The following is a 16600-nucleotide window of genomic DNA, read 5'->3' as shown; positions in this document are numbered from 1 at the left end:
AGCAAGGAGCGAACGTTTGTCCTGCTTTAATTGCATACTATGAATTATTTCTAGTAAAGTCAAAATAATGAAGTGAAATTTAAGGAACTTGCGACTCGTCCCCCAAAACCTCTTGGGTCTTGCTCATTTATTTTCATTCAGTCCCTCTGGATTTGTGGTTTGCGTTTTTTGTTTTTCTTTTCATCTTTGCGAGGAATTAATTCTTCCTGAATTTATTTATTATGTGTAGGCATTCCATTTGTAAATGCAGTATTCTAAACCAACCCAAACATGGCTTTGTTATTCTGCTAAATTTGTTTCTTTGTCTATGCAGAGAGAAAAACCGTAGGGGGGAAATTGAAATAACAATAATTTTGTTGTAAGCCAAATTCTGTCAATCTAGTTTATTTTAGATCGTACACGTTGGAAACTTCCATCAAGATGCGAGAAACAGGAGGATCTCTGTTTTTACTTGTATGGAATTCACAATCAGTGAGTTTTTAGATTGGAACTAGTCAACCAAAGTCTTTGATTAATTTTTTACTCTTCCTTGTCGGACCGAACCTGATCGTTAATTCATTAAATTCAGTTCTTGAAAGGTTTCGTTCGTAATCCACTTATGTCGGACAAGTACCACTTGATCCGAAAACCTAATCCAACGTACGCAAGTTTATGTGGACTGGAAATTTAATTTGCGGCTGTTTTTGAAGTTGGTTATGCGGGGATATCAACATTAAAGTGTTGTGTACTTTTCATGTTGTTCAAACCAAAATCGTTCTTTTTTTGTAGACATTTGCTCAGAAACTGTCTACTTGTGTTTTCACCAAACTAAAATAGCCCAGCCATCTTAAAGTAAATTATTCAGGAGTGAGGGGATGGGGGGGGGGGAGTTTATAGTTTGAACTCAAAGGCAAATTGAATGATTAATTCTTACCAGGAGCCGATTCTCCAGAAAAATATTGATGTCTGTATGATGGTATAAGTTGAAAAAATAGCATTTGAGCGGCTTAAAGTATAACTTTTCCATATTTTGGTGGCTGCAATCAGAGTTATAAGTATAACTTCGAAAAGTATAGTCTTTTTGGGCGCTCTTTTCACTGAAGCTTGATCACCAAATTTTATGATAATTTTCAGTTAATTGAAAATTGCAAGATTGGAATAAATCCACTGTTGAAAATACCGCCCAAAATAACAACAACAACAAAATAAAATAAAGGATCCCTTTAAATACTATTTTCATTCCAGCTCCGTCATTAATTAATCATAGCTCAATATTCCCAAGGGCGGTTTAAAAGCACCTCCTCCTCGGAACAAGTGGACCATCTCTGATTACCGTAAAAAGTGACGCAGCTTCTCTCAAATCTGTGATAACTCAGGGTGTGATCAAAATTGCTCCTAACATGAATATGTATTTCAAGCTTGCAGATTGTTTTTCGAGAGGTAAACAGAGTGTAAACTTAACCACCCTGATGACCTGGGAGAGTTCAGCCGATTTTGAAAGATAATAATAGACCACCCTGATATTTTATTTTTTACGAGGAATGAATTTTACATGAGGGAGAAAGAAGTTCAGGCGATCAGTGTGAGGCAATTTCAAGCATTCAGTGTTGGGCAATTCAGGCATTGAGCTTGGCCTAAGTGTTTTATTCCCTGCCTTCCACATTTTTGGACCTTGGTTCAAATCATCCTTCACATCGGAGCCTTGTTTCAGATGGTGGTCTCTCCTTATGGTCCATGTTTTCTCAAACCGACCAATCAATTGCCCCCACACTTGCAGGCGTCAATCACTGCGCCCTGATTGGTGGATGTGGTTTCTAGCGCACATTTTATCCATTGTTGACTGAGCGTAGCATTTAGTTCTGTCAGACGTAATGCACCATGATTAACAAGATGTATGTTAGGACATATATGTAGGTTGTGGAGCACTTGTACTTTTGTCAGGTTGGCAGAGAGATTTGTCCGAGGGCAGTTGCAGTCAACTTTGCTAACTATACACATTCTGTTCTTTCAACTTTAAAGCAGAGCTGTCCTTCACAAATGACAAATTGTGTATAATAAAGAAATAATTTGGTTGTTAGCCCATACATCGATGTGTATTGCACTTCCACTCAACTTTCCTGAGTCCACTGAAAAAACCCCACACAAACACACTTCTGGGGTGGGATTCGAACCCATAACGTTTCCCATGCTACAGCAGGTGTATGTTCATTACCATTACAACTTCATCATGACACACACACCTGCTGCCAAATCTTTCTGGTCATTCATGATGCTTTCGCAAATGTTCCTGTTGTAATTAGCCCAAGAGCTTGCTCTATGAAATTGTTCCTTACATGCCCCTCCCATCTCCTCCCTAGCAACTCCTGCCCCCCCCCCCACACCCTATTCATGGGCCCCTCCCCCTCAATAACCCCATTCTCCACTTTATTGATATAACACATTACCTTTATGTATCCTTGGCAAAACTTAATTATGCATCAAATTTATATGATTGATCTCAGGTGGGAAATTGAAAAAAAGACTACACTAGGGCTCCTGGTCATTGAAATACCTTAAAACAAAGAACCTTGTCCTGCCTCAATTCCAACAGAGGAACTTACTCCTGATCGAGTTACTTGAATTGGAATTCACTCCGGAAGCTTTAAATTTTCTTTTATGGTAGGATTTTGTTGCAAGATAAATAAAGAGTAATGTCTTTTTGCTTAGGGCTTGTATGTCTTAAAAGTGTTGTTTAGGAATCTGACTTGCAAATTGTTTAAATGTTTGAGATAGAGTCTGCACTGGCAGCAAAGTGAGATGTGAATGCACACACAAGTGTAAGTTTCTATCTTTGTCAGACAATGTCTAATGTTTACCAACCTAAAATTTATTAAAATTTACCCAGTCAGTGTCCTTCGTGGTTTATTTTGTTGTTTTTTCAAAACGTATGCTCTTTTTTCTTAAGCTTTTCTTTGCAAATGGGCAGAAGGAAATTTTTAGAAGAAGGAAATATTTTATGTCTTGGTTTGAGATGTTTGAGGTCCAATGACATTTCTGAGAGCTATAAAAACTTGTGATCTAATAGACTTTTGTCATGAAATTGGAGCGCCGGCCCATGAGCTAAGGGCCTTTTTCTAAGCATCTCAGAGGCAGTGGGTGGTTGAAGTGTAAATCAGTGGGAAGAAAATCCATAGGCTAAACCAGGCTGAACATATCTATGAATTACTTCAAACTGATTATACACATCTGTAAATAAATAAAGCAGGACAAATGCCAAGACCTGGTTAATTACTGAGCTAGGGTTTCATGTAGACTGAAAGTCATTATTATCTTTTATCTCCGCTCGTTGCTCATAGACTCATCTCAAACTCAAAGTGTTCCGATGGATGTTCTGATTTTCTAATGGATTTGCCCTTCACAAGTTGAGCCTCGGTCTGTGTGCACATTCGTGATGGACAAATGGACAGCATGGACAAATTGAACTGATTGCAGTGAATGGTGTGTCGCAGCTTGCATCGTTGGCCCTCAACTTTCTTCAGTGACGAGCCAGTTTGTCATTTCACTTGCCTGACAGCTTTCTTCTATTTTTCAATTGGTCCATTATCATTGAGGGATTCTTTTGTTTGTTGTTCTTGAATTTGAAGCTATATGGGCAATATTGTTCAGGCAGTGGTTTACATGTAGTGGAAAGTAAGGAGGACTTTGTAGCCTCTAGTAGTTCTAAATCTCATGAATGTTAATCGCGAGTCTCATGCGAATTCAAAAGAGTAGAATGTCATTCATTCAAAGTTCATTCACTTCTATTATGACTTGATGGGTGGTGCACACCTGTCCCTGTAGACATGGTCAAGAGTAGTAGATGGACACTATAAGACTCCATAGACGATTACAAGGTCATGTAGGGATATCGAGAGGCATCAGGGCTTCCAGAGGACATGACTTGCTGGCTCGTTATGGCGAGAAAACGTGACCAACTCGCCAAAGGCATCACTGTCTGGTGATGGTGGAGATCAGGGTTTTCCTTTAAGTTTCTCAGTGACTCTATACAGCCAGCAGGATTGTTTAGCTTGCCATTTCACTGGTCTGTCAGATTGTTCACAGGTTCTTATTTTAAGGTATTTTTTCAAAGTTGTCATTAGCATGGGACTTGTTGTTATAGTTGAACTGATAGAAGTGGTTCATACATGTACGTAGCGCTTGGACTTCAGCCATAAACTTTGACAGCGTCATTGAGTGATGAATACGAGCGTTATATTAGAAGCCATTGTTGAACAGAATTCTGCGGCCCACTGAAATGGGGGAGGCTGGAGATAATGGCAACCATATAAATCAGAGTTACAGAATTGTTGTTTGTCAAGTATTAATAGATTGTAGAAGACTGTCAAGATAAAGTACAAGATTGCTAGTTATTAAAAAAGAAAGAAAAGACAAAAAATGATTAGTTTAATTATTATCTCACTGATTATAAAGTCGATTTTTGTACCAAAGCAGAGTTCAAGAAATGCTGACATTTACCACCATGTAAATAGAATTAAGAAGACTGTCAAGATAAAGTGCAAGATTGCTAGTTATCTTAAAAGAGAAATAAGAGAGAGGGCATCAGCACTCAAGAAATACTATTGACGTCTGGATGTACCAAGGCAATTCAAAGCAGCAAGATACAAAGACATTTTGTGAGAATGTCTAAATTGACCCAGAAATGATAGGCATTTTAGGTTTTAAATGCAAAACAAAAGCGGGTACTGGAGAAGTTAATGTGCATTTTAAATAAAGAATTTTATGGCATTAAATTGCAATGTTTAATTGGACTGATCGTGTATATAAAGGTCTGCATGCTTACCGTAATGATCTCATCGTACTGATGAACCTGTTCTGAATCTATAATATTGCCAACGAGGAAAAAAACACTAATTGAGGGTTGGATTATTGATCTGCTAGTGGTATAATGTTTGCGCTATCTATTCTATCTCGTTAAGGCTGTACCGGGTTTAGTCTTAATGTGGGGTGGATTCACGTTTATTGATTGCTAATTAATGGTGGGTTATCTCATCAGCAATTGCTGCGTCACTGAGTGAGGCCTTGGTAGAATGTTGACTGCGACTTCATTCGTCTTAAGATTATTGTCGACCCTGTGGTGGTTGGAGGAATCGTCTTCGGGAGGATGTAGATGTAGCCCACTTGTTTGTGCCCAAAAGAGGAATTTAATTGTCTTGGGTTCTAGTGAAAGTTACTCCAAACATGACGTCCTCTCAGTTCATTAGTGGGGGGGGGGGATTGCTAAATGTCCAATGGAACACAATTTATTTTTCTCTGAGCAGTGGCTGTGTACATGTGCATTCATATTGGCCGAGTCTACATCACATGCATTGTTAAAACATTCTTGTACTTGACTCATGTGTACAAGTTACTCTCAAAGGCACCAGCAGCCATTTTAAGTGAAAAAGCAAACAAGCCATGACGGGGCCAAAACAAGATTACCCTCTTCTCCTCTTTCCGTTGACACAGTCCTAGTTTTCACTCATCTTGAAGACACATTCTCTCATCTTATTCTGGTTAGGGATAATATAGGTTCCCTCTCCGTATCTTCACGGTACAGATATAACAGCATGGGGTTAAGCCAAGTTGAAGTGCTTAACTGTGGAATTACAATTCCTAGTGGATACCTGTTTGCATCGTACGTGCTTGAAATTTACTTTGTGAACGTCTTAGTAAAAACAGAGGCATCCCATGGGGGAATGGACGGCCACTCCTCTCTCTCTGATTTCTGTAATGTTGAAGACATCCTTAGCTGGTTCTGCCTTGTGTTCAAGCTAAGAGATGGCTTGTTTGTTTTGCAAACAGCGATGTGATAATAGTGCTACGAAAAAATGATTCCGTACTGGTCAAATGTGACTGCGCGTAGGTCAGTCTAATAGGCTGGGTTTTTAATAGACGGAAACCTGGCACTTGAAAGAGACAGCTATTAAAATCAGTTGGTTGTCATGAAGTCTTGTCAGCAACATCATATTTATGCAACTTAACTTGTCAATTATTCATTACTATGCAAATGAGTTCCCTGGTGTGTAAAGAAGCTCGTTGTTAATGGAGTATACCTTAAGGTATTAGTCATGCGTTTCAAAGATGATTTATTAGGAATCTAAAAGAGTATAAATCAACGCGCATTCAACGCCCATTATGTATGCGGGTGTTTTCATTATGTCCTGCACAAAATACATATTTTCTAATTTGGTCGCGGACATTGCGTGAAGTGTCGTTACCATGCTACTGCCCTGGAGTTGATTAAATTAAACAAAATTCCTACAGCATCGCAATAATTTTGTTTCCCTCCATCCTCATCCTTTGTTTTTGTAAGCGTTTCTTTTTTCCCCTTCTTTTTGGACCCGCCCATTAATTGGTTACGAGTTGAAAGACATCACCCATAGCAACGCATCTTCAGGGTAGGTGCGTAGTTTTTTTCTTCTGCTGCCCCAATTTTTTTGATTAAATACAGGAACTCTCACTCGGCAGTTGTTTCCATGTGTTCATGTCGTTCAATTTAGTTCACAGACACCTCAACGTTGTGGAGTTGTTGGAAATTTATCGACTGTAGTAAAGCCCTTTTCCTCTGGCATTGTATGTTCGGTAATGGAACATTGTGACGTGTGAGTGTTTGTGTGGAGGTGGTGATATGAAACTGTAATTTCAGGGGAGGGAAAATTGCGCTGAATTTGATGAAGGGTTAAGCAGACACGTTTTAAATTTCTTTGCATTCTGTTCATGATGTTACATGTACTTGCTCCAAGGAGCATACACACTGTACATGTGTACAATGTAGTTGGGAAATTTTGGTCATGCTGGTAGGGTAAACAGCCTAATGGAACATGAAAATTGAAACATGAAATTTTGGTCATGCTGGTAGGGTAAACAGCCTAATGGAACATGAAAATTGAAACATGAAATTTTGGTCATGCTGGTAGGGTAAACAGCCTAATGGAACATGAAAATTGAAACATGAAATGTTGGTCATGCTGGTAGGGTAAACAGCCTAATGGAACATGAAAATTGAAACATGAAATTCTTTTGAATATTTATCCACACTTGTCTTGAACTGCTCATCCATGTCTCTCCAAGTTATGAATTTTCTCAAATTTGTCGACGGCTAGTATTGGTGATACTTGCACAATGCACCGCAGGTGTTGTATAGCATCCAGCGATGTAGCGAGGGCACTTTGTTTTTGGAGGGTGTAATTAAGACAATTTGACGACCAGCATTGTCCTTCAATGGAAGGAGGGATATGGAAGCCAATTAGCAGACTTGCAGATTATTTTTAGTACTCAACTCCAACTATTCATTGTGTCAGGACAATGTGTCAGGACAACCACAAAAGTCTTATTACAAAAAATTTCATATTTTTTAAATACACAATTTCACTTTTAATTTACTGTAAACAGTCTGTTATCTTTCAATTTTTCTCCATCCACAATTGTTTGACTTCAATGGAAACTTTTTCTGATGAATTTTGAATAACCTGAATTCAACTTTCAGTTTTGAAAAAATGTGGATATTATCGTTTTGGGCCTTGGGGGACCCTGTCCAAGTAAATTTGTTTTGATACTTCACCCGTCAAATCTGCTTACAAGTCTGTGAATAAATGACTGTCCCCTGAAAAAAAACCACTCTCATTTGATAATAAATTACCTTAACTACTGTTCGCTTGTCAATTTGTAGCAAAAATGTGCCTTAATTTCTAAGTGATGGGCAAGTGATATACAGATGTTTGCCTACAATGTACGTTTATAAAATGTACAATTTGCCGCCAGATCTATGGGCTAGTGATGACCGCATCACTCAGTTACCATGGTAACGAACATAGAGGAGCATTTCATCTTGTAGTTAAGACGGTCAATTTCTTCAAGTGTGGTTCGGGGGTTTGAATTTGTTTCAAGAAATCAGCAGGATATGCTTTGTTTTTGAAAGGGCACCAATTGTAAAGTACTGGAGCATTTAAGGGCACCAAGGCAATGACCATGGGGCATGGAGGCATTCACCTTTGTTGCCTTTGTGAAGTATCATCAGGCCTGATTCAGATTTAATTTGTCAAACTTAAAGTCCACCTACGAGATATTCCATCATTCAGATCAGTTTATCCCCACATGTCTTCCTCTTTCTTGTGCGAACATTAATTGTTTTTTGGTATCCAATGCTGCTTTCCTAATCCCATAAGCCTCGCACTGGGACTATCCGTTTCCTTTCTTACTCTGGTCGTAGTTCTATAAAGTTTAGCTTGCTCACTGCCTTCAAAGGCCACTTCCCTTCTCTGGTAACCTCGTACTTCCTATAGACTGTATCCAATAACCCTAGGAGCGTCATAATTTGCATAACTAACACCAGCTCTTTATTTATGTCCGTTATTATCTTTTATATTATTTATTTAAATGCATAAATTGTTGTATCTGTTTTTGTTTCCGTACAGAATCCAAACAACTGCCAAAGCCCAGAGTGAAGCTGAATATCCAGCCTATGGACTGACGGGGCCCAGTGCACATACTCCTTCAAACATGTCCGTAAGTCAAAATCCAATAACAATTTTCGTTCTAGGTTTGCTCTGGTCTGTGGTCATGGCTTCGGTATTGATACCACTAGTCTGTTATTTGCAAAAACCATGCACTCTAGTCCCCCAACAGTAAAGTTAACATACGCAGGGAGAATGCAGTGTGAAATGCAGTGCGGTCGATGCATTTCTGATTGGAGTTGTGAGTGCCCACATTTCTCACCTCATTAGTTGACTGTCTTGAATTATTAATTAATCAGCGTGAGAGTTCGGCATTAACAGATGAAGTGCCAGTGAACTTGGCTTTAGAGGGTCTATGCTTGGCCTGGAATTATTAAATAGGCATTAATTACATCCTTATAAACCCATTGTATCCAAGCACCTTATGTTAGTGGTTTGTTATGCAAGTTTGACCCAACTCAAGCACAAGTTTACAATACAACCTGAAAAGCAGCAGCAGAGGGATTACCAAGTAATAAACCACAAGGGAAACTGACTGGGTATATTTAAAAAAAATTACCCAGTCAGTTTCTCTTGTGGTCTACTACTCAAAGGGATCTGTAATTGCACTTTTGTGATAAAAATCAAATAAAAAGCGTTCACATACATGGGTTTCACAGTTTAAATGCCTACAAACATCCTGTCAGACCCTCGGATCAGTTGTGATAAATTTTGTTGCTATTCTTGGAGAGCGGAAGGCATTGAATGTCTTCATGTAATTTAAGTTGGTATGCGTATGCGTGTGACGAACGAGTATAAATAGACACAACATGTGAGGACTGACGGACAATTGACTGTCGTAGCAACAACCTAAAAGTTGAGAGTTGACAATGAAGGGAGTCATCCGATCCGATCTGTCACGCCGAGAAAACCTGACATGATCAGCCATGCAGAAGTTACACCTGGGCACCCCCTGTTTTGTTGTTGCTTTTGGGAGAGAGAAACGCGTAGATAGACGACTAAAGACAGGATATTAAATGTCAATACAGGGCAAACAGAACGTGACATCGAGTATCTCAAGAAGACCCAGAAACACGTAACGTTTTAATATCGGAACAATAAGGTTGTCCTCTAATGATTATGGTACAATTTGGATGGAAAAGATTGATGGTTTGAAGTGTTGGTTTGGGTTGCGTTTAAACACTCTTTACTTTTGCAAAGTTGGACAAATTTAATCTGTACCTAAGCAATCTTGATGAGCAAGGAAGGGTTCCATACTAAAGTGTTCATCACTAAGCCAAAAATTTCATCAGTGAGAGGGCAAGGCAATTTTTGTATCGCAAAGGGCACTTCTTATCAAAAACCTTCTTTATGTCTTTGCCAACCAAGGTTACGAAAACTATGGACAGCCAAATGCAAAACAAGAACAGTTAGCCACAAATATTATAGTGTTGATTTTGTAAGAAACAAAGCAACCTACATGTATCATACAAGGTAGTTTCTTTCAGAATAGAAAATATTGAGTTGGGTTCAAAGTTCCGTAAACACTATTGAATGTTTTACTAATATTCGGCCGTCAATGCAAACCAGTGCGGTTTGTGCGTTAACTACGGAGAGGTCTATTGAGCAGTTTAGCTCTATTCTCCTGAAGCTTGTAGCATGCAAATTGAACAGTCAATATTCCCGAAAGATGTCCACATTAAAGGGATGCTGCAGTGAATTAAAATAAAACAGTTAATTTTGCTGTCATTTATTTCTGATATATGTATTGAACATCAATAAAATGTGTTTTGTTTTTTCCCCGACATATCTCACTGGCGTAATTAGCGAATAAGTCATGCCCCCCCCCCCCCTTTGTGGATTGTTACCGCCCCCTACCATCGACGTCACGTCGGGAATTCAAACATATCGTCAGCAAAAAGAATCTGGTTCCTAACTACACGCGCCTAGGTAACAGGCCACACAATGCACGCGTCTCTGTATGCACACAGCCAGGGGACCCGACGGCTCAGGTTCCCGACATGACGTCACATGAAGGCTCCCTTTTAGGGGCGGGGTGGGTTCCCCTAATCTCTTGAAAACCACTTTTAAAATACTTGCGCATTAAATGAAAAATTTAAAAAAATATTTCAGGTTTAAAAAGTCATGTTTAATCGTTTAAATTAAAAAAAAAAAAAACCACTGCAGCCACCCTTTAAACATTCTAGCGGTTTGAGGAGGGTCCCTGAGTGATGGATTCTCAGATTGTAGCAGTAGGTTTGAATATATTATAGAATCGATCAGCGTGGCTCATACAAACCAGTGTGGTTTGTGCATTTAGCGTGGCTCATCGCTCGTTCCAGTTGGCTTCTTCATTTAGAAAGATAAATTGTGCGGGAGGGAGAGGGGGGCGGGGGATGTAGCACTTTGTTGAAAACTGCATTAGGGAAATCAGGTACCGTTATAGAACCCTGAAATCAATGATGAACTTCTTGTTCGGCTAAAAGGCAGCGTTCTTATTCAATATTAGCTTGAACGTTTAATGCCATACTTTGAGGCTCTATAAATACACCAGAGTACATTTGACCTTTTGGTTGGTGCCCACGGTGCACTTGATGCTGATGAGGTGCTGATGCTCAGGTACCAGCTAAATGTATAGTACACAATGTACATGTACATGCAATATACATACATCCATTAATATGATATTCTTGAAATCAGAAATAAAGTATTTTTTTAGAAGCTTTTCTTGTTTCACTCCCTTAAAATCTTAAACAAACTTTCTTGGGAGTGATGCAAGAAAGTTGTCCTTGAAATAGGATTTGTGTCTTTAACAACCTAGCAACAAACCCACACTCTGCTGATCAGAAACACCAGAGCTTGATGCTTCGGTACTCTTAACAACTTGCTTGGCCATGAAACCCTATAAGATCTAAGGTGATACTTTTCAGACGAGGAAAAGGAAGATGGCAGCCCGGTTTGCTTTGGTTTTTGTAATGGCAAGGGCACCAAGGCATTTTCTCCTATGAGGAAATCGTTAATTTCTACTGGAGCATTTCAAGGGCAGTCCGCACCGTACCTAGGCAATGACCAAAGGGCATGGAGGCAATCCCCTTAGGTGCCTCAATGAAGTATCAGGTCTAAGATGAGTGAGTTTTTCAAGAGTCGGAATGAAAGAATTGGATGTGGGTGAGGAGTCTGATGAACCCCAAACTCTGATGAGTGCAAGGACCGTGTTATTAGACAGAGAGGAACTGATGCCTCCTCCCCATTCATCAACATGTTCCTCGGTGTCCACGCTCCTACATCAAATTGACAAATTTACCTCAACCATCTAGAAGACAACCCCACCCCACTCCCCTCAGGCAGGTAATGCTTCTGCATGAGACGGAGCCTGTCAGCTGAGAAAACGCTCAGCTATAGAAGAGAGGAAATACCAGATTGAGGAGTAGAGGGTTTTGAATTTACGCTTAGAGTTGATTGAGAGGGTGGGGATCATCAAAGAACATGGTCAAGGACGGGCTGGAATGAGAGAAACAAATAATAAAAGATGGAATGCTGTGAGGTAGAACTAAGATGGCTCTTTTCCAAACATACACGTACATGTAGCCTCCATTTTTGTTTAGGGCTTTAACCTCAATATGATGGTGTCAGTATGACGGGTTACCAGCTTCAAGTCATGTACTAATGTGAATATGTTTTGTTTGGGGCCGGTTTCCATCCTCGTTTCTACTCTGAACAGCAATCAGTTTCTGAGGATAGAAATGTGTCAGCAGAGTGAGCTGAATTCCCAGATGAGTGATAAATGTTCTCCACACGTAGTTAAAGCCTCCGGCAAGTCAACAAGAAGAACAGAAAATGTGGATTTATGATACATTTGAGTCTCATACATGAACAAATCCAATCTTCATGTCAGATTCTGTTGTGGATTGATCAATGTTTTGAGTTACAGTTTCTGAGAAATAATAAATCTCTCTGTATTCCCCAACCCTTCAAAAGACAGACAAATAAAAAAGATGCTCAATAAAAGATGCCGACAGCTCTAATATAGGTAACCGAAATCCAGTTTTCCCTCTAAAGCCCCTTGGCGGTTTTGTTATAATTTAAACACGGCCGTCAAAGCAAAACAAGTTTCAGTTTCAGGAATGATACATCAGTAGCAAGACTCGGAATATTTATAACTTCTTCTCTTTTTTCTGGAAACATAAACCCTCCAAAGCCCTTCAGGGCAAGGAAGGTAGTGAACTTTCTTTGTGCAGTACAGGGAGAAGCTGGTTAGAGAAACTGCGCATTATTTATTTTTACTGTTGGCTGTTTACTCATTAAGATTGTCTTTAGTTGTCGGAAGGGATTTCTCGGAGGATGATGTTTAGGAGCGGAAATGAGTGAACGTTACTCGGAAAATTATCTTGTTGTCCGAAGATGTTTTGGGATGGGGAGGAGGAGGGATTGAGTGATAGATTGTTTACCAGCCAACATTGTCTTGAGTTGTCGGAAGACATTTCTGGATGGAAGAATTAAGTGACTGAAAGGAGTGACTGTTTACTCGTCAAAGTTGTCTTGAGTTGTCGGAAGAAATTTCTGGATGGAAGAATTAAGTGACTGAAGTGAGTGACTGTTTACTCGTCAAAGTTTTCTTGAGTTGTTGGAAGAAATTTCTGGATGGAAGAAAATTAAGTGATCAAAGTTAGTGACTGTTTACTGGTCCAAATTGTCTAGAGTTGATTTTCCAATCTTGAAATAAAGGTTTGCCGTGACATCAAGTGTTTCATACTTTACATATACACTGTATGTAATGAGCTGCGATAATTCCAAAAAAAGAACCCATGGTTTAGGCTTAACAACTTCGTGTTTGATCAAATAAAGCAAACATATTATTTTCCTGCGGTGGCCGTCTAGGCTGAGGTCAGCCAACTTTACAGATTGTAATCAGCAAAGGACTCAGCTGATGAAGGAAACCTCTCCTCGGAGAGTGTGAATTAGTTTTCATTGATCTCCTCAGATTGTGTGAATTCTTTCCCAAGCCCCCCCCCCTCTTACTCTGATGGGCAGATGCTTCCATTCTGCCATTCTTACCCCAAGCCCTATCTATATTCACTTACACACATTCATCCAGCCATTTTTTTATTTAGTTTTCTTCATACCTATCCAAGTCTAATATACCTCAGGGTTACTGACACTTCGATGAGTCTCCACATAATCTGAAATGCAAATAGAGTTCTCATTGGATAACCGATCGCCTGAGCTCTGCATATTTTTTAGCACATGAATGTTTTGTTTTCTTTCATGTCTTTGTTATGGTTAAAGGGTTTAAAGCTGTTCAGCAGGAACATTTTTCATGGAGCAGAAAACCTTTGCTTAGCACAGAAAATCTTTGCTTAGTGGAAACAGGTTATCAGCCAAAAAATTATAGCTGTAAACATGACTGGTGCTGTCCAGCTTGTTTACAAAGCAAATATGTTAAGAGTTATTATTAAATTGGGTCTTACAGAGGCAACGGCGCAAGTAGACTTGAAATTCTCAGTACTCCACAAATTTGACCACAGCTGTGAAATCCATTATCATTACAGTATTGTAAATAAGGTTGTATCTTTTATTGTGAAACCTTTTAGCTGCGTTGGACCACTCACACAATGTGGTACACACCTTATTATTTGGATGCAACCTCAATTCCAAGAAGGAGGCTCAGATGAGGACCTGAAAGGATGAGGAGAATGGAGGAGCTTTTAGGATGATCCTACTGCTGGCTGGAACCGCAGTGATTGTTGTCCAAGGAGACTGGTCAGCTGGGTTTTTATTAGCTTTAAATTTGAGTTTTTTTTCTCTTCCTTTTTTATTTGCAAACAGAGTGGTGATCGGAAGCTGGCCCAGAGTGCACAGATGTATCATTACCAACACCACAAACAGCAGATGATTGCCATGGAAAAGTAAGTCCCATAATTAGAGTAGTCTGTTGCAGGCTTTATTTGAGAAACTTTGACAATAGAACCCTTGCAAATGACAGACCCTTCCTTAATCGGCGCCCTCACCGAGGTCAATGTAGAACTATCATTGGCTAAGAGTCATGCGCAGCATGTACACTTGTGCACGTTTTTTCTTGTTGGGCATTATGTGAACGATATCGCTTACTTTTACCGTCAGAAATAACCCTTTTTGAAGAGAGAATTCTTTAAGGATTTTGTTTATTGGAAACGAGAAGCTGATATGATGTTGAGGGGGGAAGTGTTTCTTGATATTTTTATAAGCTTGGAATTTCCTCTCGATTCCGGGGCTTGGAGGACTGTATCCTGTTTCGTTAAAATCTATGAGTTCACATTTTGTAAACTCTTTTGGTTTTATAAATCCCAGATCCATAGATGCCTCCACTGTTCATTTATCTTTTCCTTCCCGGTGTCCGGTGACACCAAACCGGTGATCGTATCAAAGGGACAAAATGTTTACGTGGAGGGCCGTAACAATGTCATGCGGATCGTTAGCCTTTCACAGTGTCACTAATCCCTGAAGACTAAAGTTGAGCCATTACTGGTTTACATGGTTTACACAGTCGACTTGTTAAACAAACAACTAATATGGGTTAGCATTTATTTTTATACTCATACACCGATGTGCATTATAAGCACTGTATACTCGGTAATTTCCAGGAGCTCTGTGGAAAACAAAATTCAAAGGCAAATCACTCAGTGGGATTTGAACCCGCTAAGCAGAAATTGTTTAAGCAGTATTTTCTGCTTATAAGCAGCTCTTTGAAATTGGGCCCCAAATTGGTTTTCTTGAAGGAAAAAAGAAGAAGTTTATTAATTGAGAAAACCCCTGCCCCAAACTGGGGCAGAGAACTCTCCAGAGTAAAGCCACCTTTGAGGCAGCTCCACCTTCCAGAAGCCAAACAACAATGCAGCCGAGGGGGCAGGAGAGAGTGAGACTGCGACACTCGATCTGACACAATCACACAATCCACTCCGGTGCGGGGAATAATCAGGCGTCTGCTTGCAAACCACGGCGGCTAGGGGAAAGCTTCTGTATGCAAGTCGCGTTCTCTCATCGTAGCCTCGGGCTGAATCCAAGAAGTCAATTTATTCCCACCCCTCTTATATTTTGTTTCATTCCTGTTGACATTATCATGCGCTACCGAATGAAATGCCAGACTGATCGGAAACCTAAGGAAAAATCCATCCCAGATGTTTTGAAATCCTGTTTGAAGGGAAAGTCTGAACTATGTTTGAAAATTCAAAAGCCTGGCACGAGTACTATTAAGACTCTCCTCTTCTACTTTTTCATTTTTTGCAGTCAATACATTCTGCTGATCATGAAAAGAAGTTGAAATTGGGTTAAAATATTCACAGTCATCAATCATTTCCACCCCTGACTGTCAACTTGGGAGTGAAACATTAAACTCATCCATGTGTCGATTTAAAGTGTTCTGTAACCCGACATGTTATGGTGCTGTGTTGTATAGATGTTTAGCCATGTGAATTGACTAAACAACCAAACTTAATGTATTTCCTATGGAATGTGTTACTCGTCTACATGATGCTGGGTAGTGTCGTGCTTTTATTATTTTAAACCATTTCTAAGATGACAACATGATCTGTGCCCAATTTCATGAAGCTGTTTAGTACAACAGTGCTAAGCGCAGAAAAGTCTTGCTAAGCAGAAGTACATTAGCAGCCAAAATTACCTGTCAAGTGTCCTTGTGACTAGGTGCCCTGCTGTCATTTTGCTAAGCAAGTACATTTTTTTAAACAGCTCTAAAAGAAAACAAATCTTGGGGCCTAATCTTCAAATTTATCAATGCTGAAAACGCTGCAAAGAAAATTTCTTTGAGGAGCGGTATACAGTGTCTAGTTTAGATGTACATGTACATTGACTTGTTTCATATTGTACACAGGAGAACTGCATTTACCATACCAAACCAATTGAACGATATTAAATGATATGACGCCAATGGTGTGAATGGGAGGTTTTACTGTGTACTATTAGGAGTATGATATGAAGGTGCATTCACCACATAATATCCTTCATTTTTATTTATGGTCTTTCAAAGAACGCCACATTACAAATCCATTTGAATTGGTGAACAGTATAGTGTTGTTATCTTTTAATGGACTTATTTGGGTTTTGTTTCTTTCTTTTTTTTACAAGAATTAGAAAATAATATGCGAGTTTCAGGAAGTCACTTTAATAAATTATGTTCC

General features: G+C 39.4%; 1 protein-coding gene across 2 annotated transcripts in view; it reads left to right on the top strand.

The window, feature by feature from the left end:
- LOC117303193 (neural proliferation differentiation and control protein 1-like) overlaps nt 1-16600 on the top strand; it is a 69572-nt gene that overhangs the window by 50978 nt on the left and 1994 nt on the right. For both annotated transcript variants that reach the window (XM_033787326.1, XM_033787327.1), the window contains 2 exons: nt 8412-8502; nt 14256-14335. In XM_033787326.1, coding sequence (XP_033643217.1) covers nt 8412-8502; nt 14256-14335 — 171 coding nt within the window. The remainder of the gene's footprint in view (nt 1-8411; nt 8503-14255; nt 14336-16600) is intronic.

Source organism: Asterias rubens, chromosome 19 (assembly GCF_902459465.1).
Source record: "Asterias rubens chromosome 19, eAstRub1.3, whole genome shotgun sequence".
NCBI classification, from domain to species: Eukaryota; Metazoa; Echinodermata; class Asteroidea; order Forcipulatida; family Asteriidae; genus Asterias; species Asterias rubens.
The sequence above is the reverse complement of the archived record's forward strand: the minus strand, read 5'-3'. Positions and strand labels throughout refer to the sequence as shown.